This window comes from Hemibagrus wyckioides, linkage group LG16, assembly GCF_019097595.1.
Source record: "Hemibagrus wyckioides isolate EC202008001 linkage group LG16, SWU_Hwy_1.0, whole genome shotgun sequence".
Classification (NCBI taxonomy): Eukaryota; Metazoa; Chordata; class Actinopteri; order Siluriformes; family Bagridae; genus Hemibagrus; species Hemibagrus wyckioides.
The window spans coordinates 858,949-874,650 of record NC_080725.1 but is presented as its reverse complement, the minus strand read 5'-3'; the positions used below and the strand labels follow the sequence as shown (position 1 = coordinate 874,650).

Sequence of the window (15,702 nt, the reverse complement as noted above, 5' to 3'; positions counted from 1 at the left end):
TCATTAGCATATTCCCTCGTTTACAGTTTTACAGCGCGGCTCTACTCTGCATTATAGTGGAATAACGGACGCTAGAGCTGTGTCCTGAATGATGTACTATACAAGTATACTATACACTATGTACCCCACCGTCTAGTGTATGAATTAAGTTGATGAAAATCACACAGCGTGAGCTAATTTAAAAGGCGTCTGTATTGTCATGTCGTGTCCACCAGGGTGTCGGCGGCCATTTTAACCATTTTGCTCATCCAGCTTCAGCACCTGGTAGCCCCGCCCCCTTTCAACTACATAAGCAAAGCTGTAAGCATTGGGTGCATACAGTGTCCAAAATTCCACACTTTTCCGGTTGAATAAGTTTGACTTTGCATCGTCTCATTCCAGCATTGTATTCCGAGCCATGGTTATCTGCTTTGAATGATCTGCTTCCTGCTTGCTGATTTATTTAAACTTCACATCAGATCGCCTGACCATTTGTCTGCCTCATATTTATAAGTGTTGCCTTGCCATCTGTTTTGTCTGCATCGGTTTCAATTAAACGGAAAAACGCTGCACTTCCATTCATCTGTCCGCTTCATGACACATATCGCGGTGCCAAGAAGCACAGTATGTCCACCCTGAGTTAGAAAGGAAACTAACAGTATTAACGGCTGCTTAAATAATTACTCACGCCTCTTCTTCTGTCCAAAGCAACTCTCGTGGGTGGAAATCTGGTATTGATAAACACGATTTATGTGTAAGGCATCGCAAATTTTGAGCGAGACGAAACACGCACTCATGACTCACTCGCACCATTCATACGCTCCACAGCAACAATATTAAACATTTTGTTTAGAATACATTGGTTCCTTCTCACTACACGTGGGTATGTGGCTGATTTTATTTCTCGATATTTTTTTCTCCTTTTTTTTCCTTTCCACTTTTCTAGCCTCGGTGAATCAGGAGGAATAGTGTGGCTTTGCAATTTTAAATGAATCACGACACTGTTCCTGATTTTACGCGTCTACATGATTACTTTTTCCACAAATCCATACACCAAGCACTACAACCACACATCATCCACTTTCATTTCACTGAATCTAATACGGCATGTTATTCTAATATTCTCATAAATTGCCACTTCCTCAACTGTACACGTTATCTTTTGCCTGTGAGGAGCAACAACTGAACTGGTGGACACAGGAACAGGAATGCTGACAGTCCTGAGTTTGTTGCATCATACACCTCAGTGTGTATGTAAACCTGACCACAGAAAAATGAAAGCATTCCTGTTATTCTGCAATTTGATTCTGCTCAGTAACCCTGAGTAAGCGGATGCCATCCTGAGCTTTTCCACTCGGTCTGTTCATGTCCTCGTGTAGACGGACGCAATCGTTTCCAAACACTGATGTCCCCGGTATCTAAATTGTAACTGATCAGATATTAACACATATTCAAATGAGTCAGATCTGATTGATGTATCCTGTGTAAAATGCAAATCAGCTCATTCAAAGGTGGCTTTGTTTCTGGAAGTAGCCTGCTGTATTGTTCTGGACAGTCACGTCTGTTATAAGCACTAATTAGCTTCTTGTAAATGCTGACTGTGTTGAATAGTGTAATTACAGGCAGGTGAAGAAGATGAAGGTCATGACCACTGCACTTCACTGCTATCTAATCTAAATGATAGTTTTTTTAATTGGAGTTTGAAGAGAAAGATGTATTTACATGTGTTCTCAAATCTGATTGGTCAGAAGACCAACAGTGGACATGGCGCAATAATCTAAGGCTTTCAATACACAGATAAACAAACGTGTTGTTATTGTAACAGAAAAACATGTGCCCATGGATGCAGAGAAGCCTTGTTTTACTTTTAGGGAAGGATGCATGTTTTCAGTGATGGAAAAGTCTTTAGGATAAAGGACTTCATGAACATCATGAACTGTTGTTGTTTTTTTTGAGACACAATTAATTCATATATTAATTTCAAGAGAAAACGAGAGGCTGTAGAGGGAATGTCTTTTTATGGCTGCTGTAGGGTAAGTGATAACAGGAACTAACTTCTCGAAAACGTTCCTGTCGGGTCTGCAAACACGGGCTACATAAGTGCTGTATAGGACTCCACTTTCCAGAACACACACACACGCGCGCTTCCCCACTCACAGTCCCCATCCTACTGATCACACACCTGTTTCCAATCCCCGTGCAGTCACAGCCACTGTACACAAAGATGTTTTTATTATTCAGATCATTGTACAGTATATGTTCAGTTGCACTCAGTCTGTGCTCACTGACCAGTTTTTGACTTGGCCTTGCCTCCTGTGCTTTGCCCAGTCCTCATGATACCTGACCTGTACCTGCATTTTTTTTAAAGCCTGACAGTTTCACAAATTTAAATACAACTAAAAGTGCCTAGAAATAGTTCATCAATAAATTTCAACTAGTAATCATTGGTGTTTTGTTTTATTTCTTATGTAACATAATAAAATAATCGAGATTATTTCCACAGATAATCCTGATACCTCACGCGACCAGGATGAAACAGGGTCAAAGAGCTGTGTTCACCTACACCTTTGTTCAGACAGGTTGCCCAAATCCCATTTTTTGGCATCTATAATTTTTCCTGCCAGTTCCCATCACCCAGCCAGCTCTCCCTCATCACACACCAGCTACCAACCAGAGAGGGTGAAAGCTAACATGTGACCAGGTTTTCTTCGAGAAAATCCAGCCAACCACGTCTTTTTAAAAGCGTAACACACTTGGAGGAACACCTTCTTCTACATCCAGACATCTCACAGACATCTGTGATTGAATATAGTCACTGTGATTGACAGGAGAGAGACAATATGCCAAATCCACACATGCACATGGTGAACTCGGGTACGGTGAGAACTTTTCTGTTGCATCACTCCGGAGCCAGCGTATATATTTTGAGCATGTCTTCTACAGTATAAATTACAACAAGAACTATTCAGAAATCTGACTTTTCATTGCACTTTTGTAAGGTCCTTTTCCTCCCATGCAAAATATAAAAAATAAAAAACGTGACCAAATCTGGAACACTATATACAATTTCCAATTTGGGAAATAAATCAGATTTCATCTTGTGTCTGAACCCCGGATTTCTCCTGCACCTCTGAAGAATAGTGAGTGTGACAGCTCAAAATCTGTCTCACACTCCGCCCTCAAACTAACTCCACCCACTGATTATTAAAGCTTCATGCTTTTTGCCTGACAGGCAATTATCAGTTGTAATTAAGCAGGAAAATATCTGGGAAATGTTATGCTTGTAGTAAACCTAGTATAAACAATCACTAGTATAAAACACAGAGCAGCTGGTTAGCAGCTCAAGCTCTTTAAAACGTGTGTGTTGAATGAATCAGCTGAACATAAGCCAATATTTACTGACAGTAAAAAATGTCATGCTGGCAAACAGAATCACTAAAAATGATGTCACTTGTGAGATTGACTCCTTTACAGTGTGTTGGAATAAAAAATAAAAGACGTCGTACTAATTAGTGCTCATTAGTTTCCCTGTGTTTAAAAAAGTGCTAGTAACGTCGAACAGCTTATTCACAGATGCTTGTAAAAAGTATGCAATGGTTCAAAATTAATCCACTTTATGCTCCAAACACAGAGCGTAAGAACGTGTCGTGTATAATCAGGTCGAGTCGGAGTCCTCGGTCTGTGATTTTCCACAGCAGAGCTGAAACAAGCCCAGGTCTGGGTTCACAGCCAAATCCTGCCAATTTCACTGGATTCAAAAAAAGCTTACAAAGCACCTCACTGCTCTAACCACTAAATCTCCTTCCTGAATTGAGCAAGACTGTGCTCTGTGTTACGACTGGCTTGCCTTACATAAAAATAACACAAACAAGCGCTTTATTCTTGTCATTCATTTCTGTTTATTTCATCATACGAAGACACACAGTTGTCTGAAACATACTGAACTTTCCTGCACTCCAATATGTTTTTCTTTTTCTTACATCTCAGTCACAAGGTTCGGTTTCTCAAAGTTCTGGTCAGATTTCACCCCCCTTTGCTGCTCCATGAGGAGGAGTCAGACCTGTTCTTGCTCCGCCTACCAAGACAGATCTGGGCGGAGTTAAGTCAAAATTCCATGGGGTGATGTGTGTTTTAGGCTGGAAAGTGTGTTTACTGTGTAGTTTTGTATTGTGGGTTAGGGGTAAGGGTTTAGTGGTTGTTATCTCGAATTCAGCTACACTGACATCTGACATAAGGCCAGACATGCCACACATGCATTTATAATTAATTATATCAATTAAACGCTGTTTGAGAAAGGCTGCATGTAAAACAGGTAACCAAAATAAATCATCTCAGATCTTCAATTGAAATTCAAGTGAAAAACAAAGAGAAACATTTGGAAAAAGGAAGAAAGAAAGAAAGAAAAAAAGAAAAAAAGAAAGAAAGAAAGAAAGAAAGAAAGAAAGAAAGAAAGAAAGAAAGAAAGAAAGAAAGAAAGAAAGAAAGAAAGAAAGAAAGAAAGAAAGAGCAATAGGCCTGGGTGCACATCAGTGTGTACACCCCTGAACTATCACTTTGTTAAAGCACTTTTTGCATTCCTGTGTTGATCTTTCATTTGTTCTTTGGTTCATTATCAAGCTGGAAGATAAACTTTCTTTATATTTTGTGCCAAAAATAAACATGCATTTGTGCTTTCCATAATTCCTTCTATATAACTAAACCCCAGCTAAAGAAAAGCCATTCCATAGCATGATGCTGCCACCACCGTGCTTCACCATCTAACTGGTTCTGTGGGTGATAATCTGTCTTGTTTTTGCACCAAACATACCTTTTACAATAATACCTTGGTCTCGTCAGACCACAACACACTTCTGCCACATGGTCTGTGATGATTTAGGCAGGCATGGATGTTTTCTTTTATTATGAAAGGCCTCTGTCTAGCCACCCTACCCCATTGCCCAGACATGTAAACAATCTGGGTGATTGTTGTCACATGCAGGGAGAGATCAGTACTCTCCAGATATTTCCGAAGCAGCTTAAATATTGCTGAAGGTCTCTTGGCATGTTCCCTGAGAAGATTTCGCCTTATTCCTTCACCAATTCTTGGAGGGACGTCGAATGGTCTCTGTGAAGCCTTGATTTTCTCTACTTGGTGACAATGGCTTTCGCGGTGTTCCGTGGCACATCTAATGTTTTAAAAATTCTTTTGTACCCCGGTTCTGATCGAAACCTTTTAACAAGGAGATCCTGTACATGTTTTGTAAGCTCTTTGAGAACCATAGCTTTATCAGTCAGATGAAACCAAGAAACTATATCAAGAAAGTCCAACAGAAACATCTGATCTTCATTTGGGGTTCATCAGAATCACTTAACTCTCACAAACCACAATATAAAAAGATGTACAAGGTTATTGTATTCTTATCTTTTTATTTACTTTTTATACTTTACTCTATTTACTTTCTTTTATTTGTTTGTTTGTTTGTTTTTTACATGAATTGTGCTGAAAAAAATATCTGCCTGGACAAGTCTTGGTTTCATCACAAAAACTGGCAGTTTTAACAAAAGTGTGTGACCTTTTCTATCTACTGTACACAGATCATAATTATCCCTCCAAAACATTTTTACTAGTAGCACTGTGGTTTTAGAAAGAATAAGTTGTACCTCTTTACATTATCGTGGTCTTTGTGTTTTGATGTACGACCTAATTTTATGTTGACACTGCAAACCAGGACCCACTGTACCCTCACTCAGACCTGACCTGAGAACAGCTCGGTTTCTGTAGCTACCCTGCGGTTTTGTGGAGTAATTGTAATCCCTCAAAAGACTGATAAAACAATTTATTTCCTCTGAACTCCACTCCACCTTCCACGAATCACGTGTCGCTTGAACACCAAATGATTCATTTCATTGCCTAGCATATCTCTATATATAACAATGATCACAACTTTTTCATTCAGAATAAAAACCTCATCTGAATGTGTCCCAGAACGGACTTAGTCTGCGATTTCCACACAGCTGGTCAGAATTTATTTCGTTCAGAAATACCAAGAACGCCTAATAGTGCAAACGGAGTCATTTGGAGCAACCACATGCAGAGAACAAATCATTACGTTCATGTTAAAGATTTGATACCTTGTTGGGACTCTGTCCAATTTTAAGATAGAGCAGCATGTTGGTCTGTTATCTTGGCTGTTTTAAGACAGTTATTATCATAAACACTGGTGCTACACTACACTACGTTACAACATGTTGGAAGAATTCGAATGCATTAGTTGCCGAAGCCTATTATTTCAGACTCTTTAGTGTTGTGCAATTTATACTCATCAGACATCTCACAGCCTTCAATGCAACTAGATATACTCAATTCGATGCACACGTTATCTGTGTATTCAGCGCAGTAGCCTATATAATATATAATATTTTCCTGGACTTAATGAATACGTTAACACTGCTATTGTAGGGTGCCAGCAGAGACAGGATGTGAGCCCTGCGGTGCAAGAGAACTTTAGAAGTGATAATAAAACAAGTTAATGAGGTGAAATATAGGGCTCTCATGTAGGGCAGACATGAAGAACACAGCCTGGGAATTAGGGAAGATCTGTTTAACTTTGTGGAGAAGGAGGATATACCAGCATGCTGAATGCAACATGGGAGAAAATAGTTTCTGAAATAAGGCAATAAGCAAAGACTAACTCGTCATCTACGCCTGATGTTCTCTTTACGGAAAGCTAAAACAGTAAGACAAATATTCCAGAAAATTCTATTACAATATATTTCTTCTATTTATAGGAAAATAAACAGGAAAATATTTTGATACCCAGCTGTTTTCTGATAACACAAACTGAGACAGAGGGAGCATTTATTCCAGCTGTTTATGCCTTACGTGTCACTAGGCAGCACAGACAAATCCTGTGTCCATTAACCAGCCAGATCAGTTTTTACTGCAGGGGATATTTTTGTCAGATGGACGCAGGAAATAAAATCTTAAAAAAAGTCTAATTGCGAAAAATGTGAAACTTCCTCATCTGTCGCAAGAATTGGGCCTTGAATCTTGTTTTGACAAAACGATATTCACTGTCAGGAACTGATGGAACAATATATAGCATTACTGAAGCATTACTGTATCACTGATATCCTCGCTGAAAAGCTTTTTAAACACCAAAATATAAACATGACATGGTTAATTATGTGATATGAACATTTGTGAGCAGAGCCAGTTAATGATGATGAATGTGTCTATAGCAGTTTTCATCAATCTAATCATTTATGGTATTTGGCAGACATATATAAACCGGTCAGGAATAACATTATGACCACCTGCCTAATATTGTGTCGGTCCCCCTCTACGACTCTAGTCGTAGAGCAGCAATAATACACGTGGACGAGCCTAAGCTTCAAAATAACCTGGCATGAGAAAGTAAGAAAGTAAAACATTTGCCAAAATTCAGATTTCTCCTTAATGCTTTGTTCCAGCTGGGGATCAGTGGATCATTTAAACAGGCGGTGTATTTACATGTAAACATCTCCTTAGTAAAATCCTGAGCCGGTCAGTAAAGCATGAAGAATAGATATATCAGAGCTGAATTATAATGAGCTCCCCTCCTCCAGCAGTCCTGCTGGGATTAAAGACATTAGTGTCTGAAAGAGGTGTATAGCCTTTGTGCAGCAAAGAAAAAAAAGTCTTTGTGTACATGTATATATAATATTTAAGGCGCTTTATTTCATAGTTACAACAAAAAAAAAAGAGTCCACTGTTCTGTCCAATCAAAAGACGGAGCTGGAGGACGATGTTTACTGTAACTGAAGAGGAGAAAAAAAGAGGGGAAGAAGGGGAAAACTGCAAAGCTGGGAACAATCAAAACCGAGGGATTTAACCTGCTTATTGATTCTGTGCCAGGAATCTGAACTGTAATCTATAAACTATGAATCAATCAGCATCTGATAGATACTACATCAACTACATCTGTAGAGTGTAGTTACAACAGCAGCACAAAGAAGAAGATCGTCCCAGATCATCATGCAGTTTTAATTTACGCACAAACCAGGACCAGATTTTAGTGTTCAACCCTCACACACTCTTTTATTCACACTCAAACACAAACAGAGAGCCTTGTGTGGCAATACATGCTATGACAACATGTGTCATAACACTAACATACACTGTTACCAGCGTGACCAGATGAAAATGCTGGTGTTTGGAAAATACCCCCCCACACACACACACACACACACACACACACACACACAATAGGCCTATAACCTACCGGACAACATTCAAATTCATGGAAAACTAACTAAAACTAACTGATAAGATAAATAAAATGACTGCTCATAAACTTCTCACAGAACAAGCCTGTAGTTTCTCATAGCCCCTCCTCCTTCATGAATATTTATAATGCACAATGATTTATGAATATTTATAACGTGTTGTTTAATCTGATTCCAATCTGATCAAAAAATGTTGATTACTTCCCTACGTATGACTTCCGTTTTATGTACGGGGATGCACGTACACACACACACACACACTTCTCTTACTGTCTTTATGAGGACCTTTCATTGCAGTTAATTAATTCCTCACATAACCCTAAACTTAAGCTGAGTGACCAAAAGGAAAACGAAGGGGAGTTTAATAAAAGATGCAGCTTTTGAGGGGAAAAAAGCTTTTTTCCACATGGGGACCAGTCATAAGGTCAGATATTCCTCTACCACCCACTATATAAACACACACACACACACAGAGAGAGAGAGAGAGAGAGAGAGAGAGAGACAGACAGAGAGGAGAGGGAGAGAGAGAGAAAGAGAGAGAGAGACAGACAGACAGACAGACAGACAGAGAGGAAAGAGAGAGAGAGAGAGAGAGAGAGAGAGAGAGAGAGAGACAGACAGACAGAGGGGAAAGAAAGAGAAAGACAGAGAGGAAAGAGAGAGAGAGAGAGAGAGAGAGAGACAGACAGAGAGGAGAGGGAGAGAGAGAGAAAGAGAGAGAGAGACAGACAGACAGACAGACAGAGAGGAAAGAGAGAGAGAGAGAGAGAGAGAGAGAGACAGACAGACAGACAGAGGGGAAAGAGAGAGAAAGACAGAGAGGAAAGAGAGAGAGAGAGAGAGAGAGAGAGAGAGAGAGAGAGAGAGACAGACAGACAGACAGAGAGGAAAGAGAGAGAAAGACAGAGAGGAAAGAGGGAGAGAGAGAGAGACAGACAGACAGAGGGGAAAGAGAGAGAAAGACAGAGAGGAAAGAGAGAGAGAGAGAGAGAGAGAGAGAGAGAGAGACAGACAGACAGAGGGGAAAGAGAGAGAAAGAGAGAGAAAGACAGAGAGGAAAGAGGGAGAGAGAGAGAGAGAGAGAGACAGACAGACAAACAGACAGACAGACAGAGAGGAAAGAGAGAGAGAGAGAGAGAGAGAGAGAGAGAGAGAGATGCGCGTGCTTCTTTTCTATATCATTAGGTTCTATAGATCCGGGAGAGCGCTGAAAGGCTACATTAGCTGAATCAGCTGAATTTTCGACATTTTAAGCACTAAGAAGGAAAAGATAAACAACTTAAACTGGGACTTTATCTAGCCACGTGTACTTGAAATAGAGTCTCTCTCTCTCTCTCTCTCTCTCTCACACACACACACACCCTCTCTGTCCTGCTAGCTTTAGCCATAAAGGTATTAGCCTGCATTAGAACGACCAGCTTCACCAGATCATGGAACAACGTTGCTGACTAACGAGTTTTTTATAACGAAACTAAACGGCATAAAGCCGCAGCCTGCTCCCAGGACTCGGAATTAACCCCAGAGGTATACACATTAAACACAACTAGTTAATTAAACAGTAATAACAGTTTCAAGCCGACACAAAAGGTTAGCTAGAGCATCTCACCCCATCTCCCAGTTCCATATCCAGACTGCTGTATTCACATGCTCAGTGTGCAGAGACACTCCGCCGTGAGGACTCCAGCTCTTTCAAAGCTCACGCTAGCTAGCTGACTGTTTAGATACCAAGCCCTCCTTTGAAACCATAGATTTATTTTATAGCAGAAATGATGTCTGATGTCTCTTTCTATAACCGGACACTGAGTGCTCTGTAGACATTTGGCGGAGTTACAGCAGCACTTTCAGACAGTCGCCTTGAACTGAAGGCGTGACACACGGCGCTTGGGTAAGAAATATGAGAGAAGTGAAAACCCTGCTGCAGCAATTTAACCAAAAATCGCCTACACTTGCACAGAAAATACTCACCAATACTGCCCGAAGCTCATCTATTAAACATCGCCGCTAATTCAACATCGCCGGACCTCATCTGTCACGCTTTGAGCTGTGCGCTAGGGCTTGTGTTTTGTTGTCCATATTCCATCCCCTCCCCCCCGTCTCAGTGACAGTTGGTACGTTCCCAGGAGCGCGTCCTATGCTAGGATAACGCTGTGGTAGGATCCATGAGAGGAGGGGCGGGGGGATGAAGTGAAAGTTAAACTAGGAAAAGGTCTGTCATCAGAGTTTAAGGTTTATTATGGAGACTCTGAAGAGAGGGAGGTGATGGACGTCTCTTTACTTTCTCCCTAGGATTAGCTGAAATCATGGACTGTCATTATATTAAATAGGTATTAAACACTTTATCAATTCAGTTCAAGAGTACATTTGTCTTAGATGCAGATTATGTGAATATTAAAGCAAAAAAACAACAACATATAGTCATCATTGCTATATTTTTGGATCCTATAATCTTCCATTTCAGTGGGCTGCTGGTGGTTAAGGAAACTGCTACAAAACTATAGTTTGATATAGTAGGAACATTTCTAGGTCCGTGTTTTCTTCTCTCGGGGAGGCGATACATGAAAAAGTAAAGACAGCTTACTAAAATATTTCTCAGCAGGCCACCATGACCAAAATGTATGTATTAATATGCATAATCTACATGAAATCTAGACTCCAGTTAGTTCTGATGTGGGGAAAAACCCACACATTCAAGAATCTATGAAAAAATAGTTTCAATAAATAAAATATAAAAAACTATAATAATAATATTAATAATAATAATAATAATAATAATAATAATAATAATAATAATAATAATAAGTAGAAGAAGAAGGAAAAAATATTACAATAAAATCTAATAATAATATAAAAACTGACAATAGAATTTTATCAGAGCAGTCAGTAATGTATAAATTAACATAGTGAATGTATTTGTTGGCTCTTAATGGTAACCAGATATGAAACTCAGGGCTGCTATAATATATTTTCATAGCCCTCTATATTTCTGCTAGTAACAGAGCTACACTGTATTGCCCAAAGTTTTGGGACATCCCTCCAGATCATTGAGTTCAGGTGTTTTTCAGGGGTTGGGCTCGGCCCCTTAGTTCCAGTGAAAGGAACTCTTAATGCTTCAGCTTCATACCAAGACATTTTGGACAATTTCATGTTCTTTGTGGGAACAGTTTGGGGATGACCCCTTCCTGTTCCAACATGACTGCACACCAGTGACCAAAGCAAGGTCCATAAAGACATGGATGAGTGAGTCTGGTGTGGAGGAACTTGATTGGCCTGCACAGAGTCCTGACCTCAACCCCATAGAACACCTTTGGGATGAATTAGAGTGGAGACTGTGAGCCAGACCTTCTCGTCCAACATCAGTGCCTGACCTCACAAATGCTCTTCTAGAGGAATGGTCAAAAATTCTTATAAACACACTCCTAAACCTTGTGGAAAGACTTCCCAAAAGAGTTGAAGCTGTTATAGCTGTAAAGGGCAGGACAACTCCATATTACATTCATGTGCAGACGTCCCAAAACCTTTGCCAATATAGTGTATATTAGATGGATTTGTTTTATGGCCTGTTCAAACAAACACGTTGGACCTATCATGATCAACCATCAAATTTACAATCACGAACCAACAAAAATGCTCACACCTGTAGAGGAAGTGACTCTCTGATGGCTATAACTGAGAGGCTCAGGAGGAGCTTCTTCCCTCGGGGCATCAACACGTACTTGTCTATCTTATAAAACCTTTAGTACTCCATAAAGACTATTTTACTTAATTGTCATTCTACACACTGCACATAACTGTTACTACATATTAAATCATTGTCCATTCTGTAATGTTTGACCATTCTGTACCATTACAACATGTAACATATTTTAACATCATGCTACTACATGTAACATGCAACATATTGCACATCATATTTCCATATAACCTCTTGATATTCTCATGATTTCTATGCATTCAATTTAGTTTATTTATATATGCAGCCTAGGTGGAGTGGCCAGGTTTTTACTTCACTGTAAGCTGAATACTGTATTTAACTAAGTTAAATAAAAATCTTGAATAAGTAGAAATGCCATTTTTTAGTAATCTTTGTTAAAGATGAAACAAATCTACAAAATTATTAAAGTTTTTATAAATTAACTTATTGTGTATAAATTTAATTACTGGGTTTTCCACTAGTACAATTAAATTTTTTTTTATTTTTTTAAATATATTTATTAATTATTTTTATTTTCTTTTTTACAATTCAACCAGTGCAAGTAACAGATATATCAATTTCTATATCCAAAAGTCCATCCAGTCCAACAGAGCAGAGCTTTTACTGGGCTTTTAAATTTTTTCTCTTTTCTTTTTTTTTTTTTTTTTTATTTTATCAAAGAAAGAACAACAAATTGAAAAGAACACCCAATGGAAAATGGCAAGAGCAAAGGAAGAAGATGAAAATTCTTTCTGGTCCATTTAATGGCAGGAATGACTGAAATTACTTTTGGATACACAGCTGTAATCTGTCCATCAGGGTGTGTAGCCTTCAACCATTATCCACCCTGGTGTGGTCAAATCTTATAGTCTCACTACTTCAGCTGAAGAGTACATCAAGAGTCAAAAATCCTATTGTATCATCAGTATAATCCGTATATATTAAAAAAATAACTAAATATTTTTAAATCATAATTTTAGCCTGCTGAAGTGTTCAGTACCTTAAACTTTATAATTAATGTAAAGGCCCAGACTCTAATATGATGTAATGTAGGAATCAGTATTTTGTGTGAATTCTATGTCACCAGAATTAAAGGCAGTCTTACCTTTTCAGATGCTGTAGACTGATGCATGGTTGATGGTGCTGTATCAGCGAGCAGAGATTCCGTAGTCAGTGCAGTTTGGTTTGGTTTTTCTGCACCTACAACCAGAGAAAGGATTTCAGAAGACTTTTTCACAGCAGAAGTCACTTCAGAAGAACTATGTGTTGGTTTCCAGACGTCCCCATAAAGCAGTGAGGACCTCTTGATTACAGCTGAAACAAAAGTGGTCCTCTCTGCGTTTGTGCTCGGCTCTGTATGTGCTCTTTCTAGAGCAGCAGCCTCCTCCTTGTGCTTGGCACTGTGCACCCAGCTGCTGTGCGATGGCCGATGTGTGCTCGGGAGAAAAGTAGAGGTTGGTGCGCAAGCTGGAGGCACTCCACTCAGCGTTGGGCTCAGATCTGGACTACGTGGTGTGGTCCTGTTCTGGGAATCTGATTCTGTCGATGGGTAGAGGAAACTCACTCTGGGACCTAAAGGAGGTTTGGGAAAATTCGCCAGCGATGGAGACGGAATCACTTCACTCATGGTTTCAGGAGGATCCTGACACGAGGGCCAAATGGACTCTGTGTGTTCAACAGAGTTGTCCTTCTCAGACTCTGAATTTAGGGATTTGGTGCATTCACAACTCAAGCACTCCTGAGAATCTGTTTTACTTAGAAACACATCTCCTCTTAAATCTTCAAAGCTTGATGATGATGAAGTGGTGTCTTGATTAGCCAGTCTGATATCTATCCTTGTTGAATTTGAGAAATAGCTCTGTTCTGTAATCCCAGTATCAAACAGTGGTGAAGATGATGATTCCTCTGGTATAGGTTTACTATCCTCACTCAGTAATACAGCGTCATCTGAGGCATCTTTGTAGGCAGTTATACTTTCTCCCTCCCCAGTGTAGGTGCTCTGGAGGTCTCCGTCTGAAGGTCGTGCTATGTCTGCAGCTGCTGTGGCTGATGATACTTCCTCTTGAGTGACCAAGCTCAGACAGTCAGCAGAAGGTTGGCACGGCTGAGCCCTGAAGGGTGACTGCAGTTGGATAAAAAGGAAGGAAGTCTTGACCTGATGATGATCTCCCATTTCCTTAATGGGAGTTTGGTCTCTTGGTGCAATGGGGAGGGAGCAGAAGCACACAGGTTTCCCAGACTAACCTAGGAGGTTACTGCTGGCCTGGAAACACAAAAATACACACAGGCCTTCAAAGATCTTCAGAGATTATTTGTCTTGAATCTTTTGGGGTGCAAACTCTGGACAGAGAGTCTAAATGTATTTTTGAGTTTGAGCTCTCTTTCTGTCATTGGAAGTGTGTTTTCACTTCAGACCACTCACAATCCGAAGCAATCATACGTAAACTTCCAGCCAAACAAATTCTGCAAACCTCACCGATTCCAGTTTCAGCAAATGTTGAGTAAGTTACATAAATCTCTAATGTCTATACAGATTTGTGTTGCGCCATCAAGTTTACAAAAAACATTATAGCTGTCCATCTCAATAAACAGCGAGCAATTACACAAAAGTAAGTGAAAGGTCTTTTAACAAGCATGGAGAGAATCTCTCAATAGCCAGAGTGGTTTGGTAATGGTAATAAATGGTAATAAGTATAAGTAATGGTAATTATGGTAATAAATATCACCCTCATGAAGCATTCCTCAGGGGTTGGTTATGTGTTCTTAAGCACTTACAGGAGATCTACTTTAACAGGGAAACACTATTGAAAGAAGTGAAGATTTCTCATCAAGGACTAACTTAAAGACCCTTATGAGACAACCCTTTTTTTCTTTTTTATAGAAATTACTTTAATTAGCAAATTATCCATCCATTTGCTGATTTCAAATCCCTCCAGACATTATTAGCAACAACTTATAAAAAAAATAGAGACTATAAGTGTTTAAATTCAGTAGCAATCTGAAGATAAATGCTCAGGAGGCGTCACGGTTAAATTACTAGTGAGGTCTGAATCAAAACTTTAGTCCAATCATTGCCAAGATATGACGTCCATCATTATTATTCTGAACCTTGCTGCATCTCCAAAGCGACACTGTTTACAAGTACAAGTGTGCTAGGAAGTTCATTTACTTAACTGTATCTATGAATTAGAGTAACAAATGAGTATGGGTAGATAAAAGGAATAAAGGATGAATAATAAACTATGTTTTAAGTAATATGCTTTAGATGAATGTATTGTCAAATATACTGTAAACATTATCTCAGTCCTGAAGCTGTAGCCTGTAAGAAAGACCACTGTGGGACCGATTTTTTCTGCTGTTTCCTGATTAAAAAAGTGACTAATCCAGAATATTATAGAGTGCATTATGGTGTTTCTTTAAAAGGAAATCAATAGATACAGTCAAAGTTTATAGATCTGCAACACTTTATATGCATGATGTAAGCCATGGATATGCAATCTTCGTTATTTTAATTACATGCTCAGAACTGATTTTGGGGGCAACTTTTCTTATTTTTCTTTTATATCTTTGGTATGTAGACAAAACTATACCTGCTCTCGCCGTTCAAGCACCATCAAGGGCACTGTAAAACAATATCTGTGATCTATTTTTAACATAGCTATGAATGTTACACTGTAGTGGACCTGCAAGTCCACTTAAAGCCATTGAGAGTTCGGTGAAGTGAATCAGCATCAACATGTATGGCAGTGGACCAATGATAGTGATAAATAAAAGTTATTTCATAA

The 15,702-nt window shown here is 39.3% G+C and overlaps 1 protein-coding gene across 6 annotated transcripts in view; it reads right to left on the bottom strand.

The window, feature by feature from the left end:
- Positions 1 to 15,702, bottom strand: part of psd3l (pleckstrin and Sec7 domain containing 3, like) — a 122,208-nt gene that overhangs the window by 104,479 nt on the left and 2,027 nt on the right. For 3 of the 6 annotated variants that reach the window (XM_058411280.1, XM_058411282.1, XM_058411283.1), the window contains one exon: positions 13,023 to 14,180. In XM_058411280.1, the coding sequence (XP_058267263.1) occupies positions 13,023 to 14,090 (1,068 nt within the window). In that variant the 5' untranslated portion in view covers positions 14,091 to 14,180. Of the gene's footprint in view, positions 1 to 9,832; positions 10,065 to 13,022; positions 14,181 to 15,702 lie in introns of those variants that run through there. The other 3 variants (XM_058411284.1, XM_058411285.1, XM_058411286.1) reach the window with 2 other exon arrangements.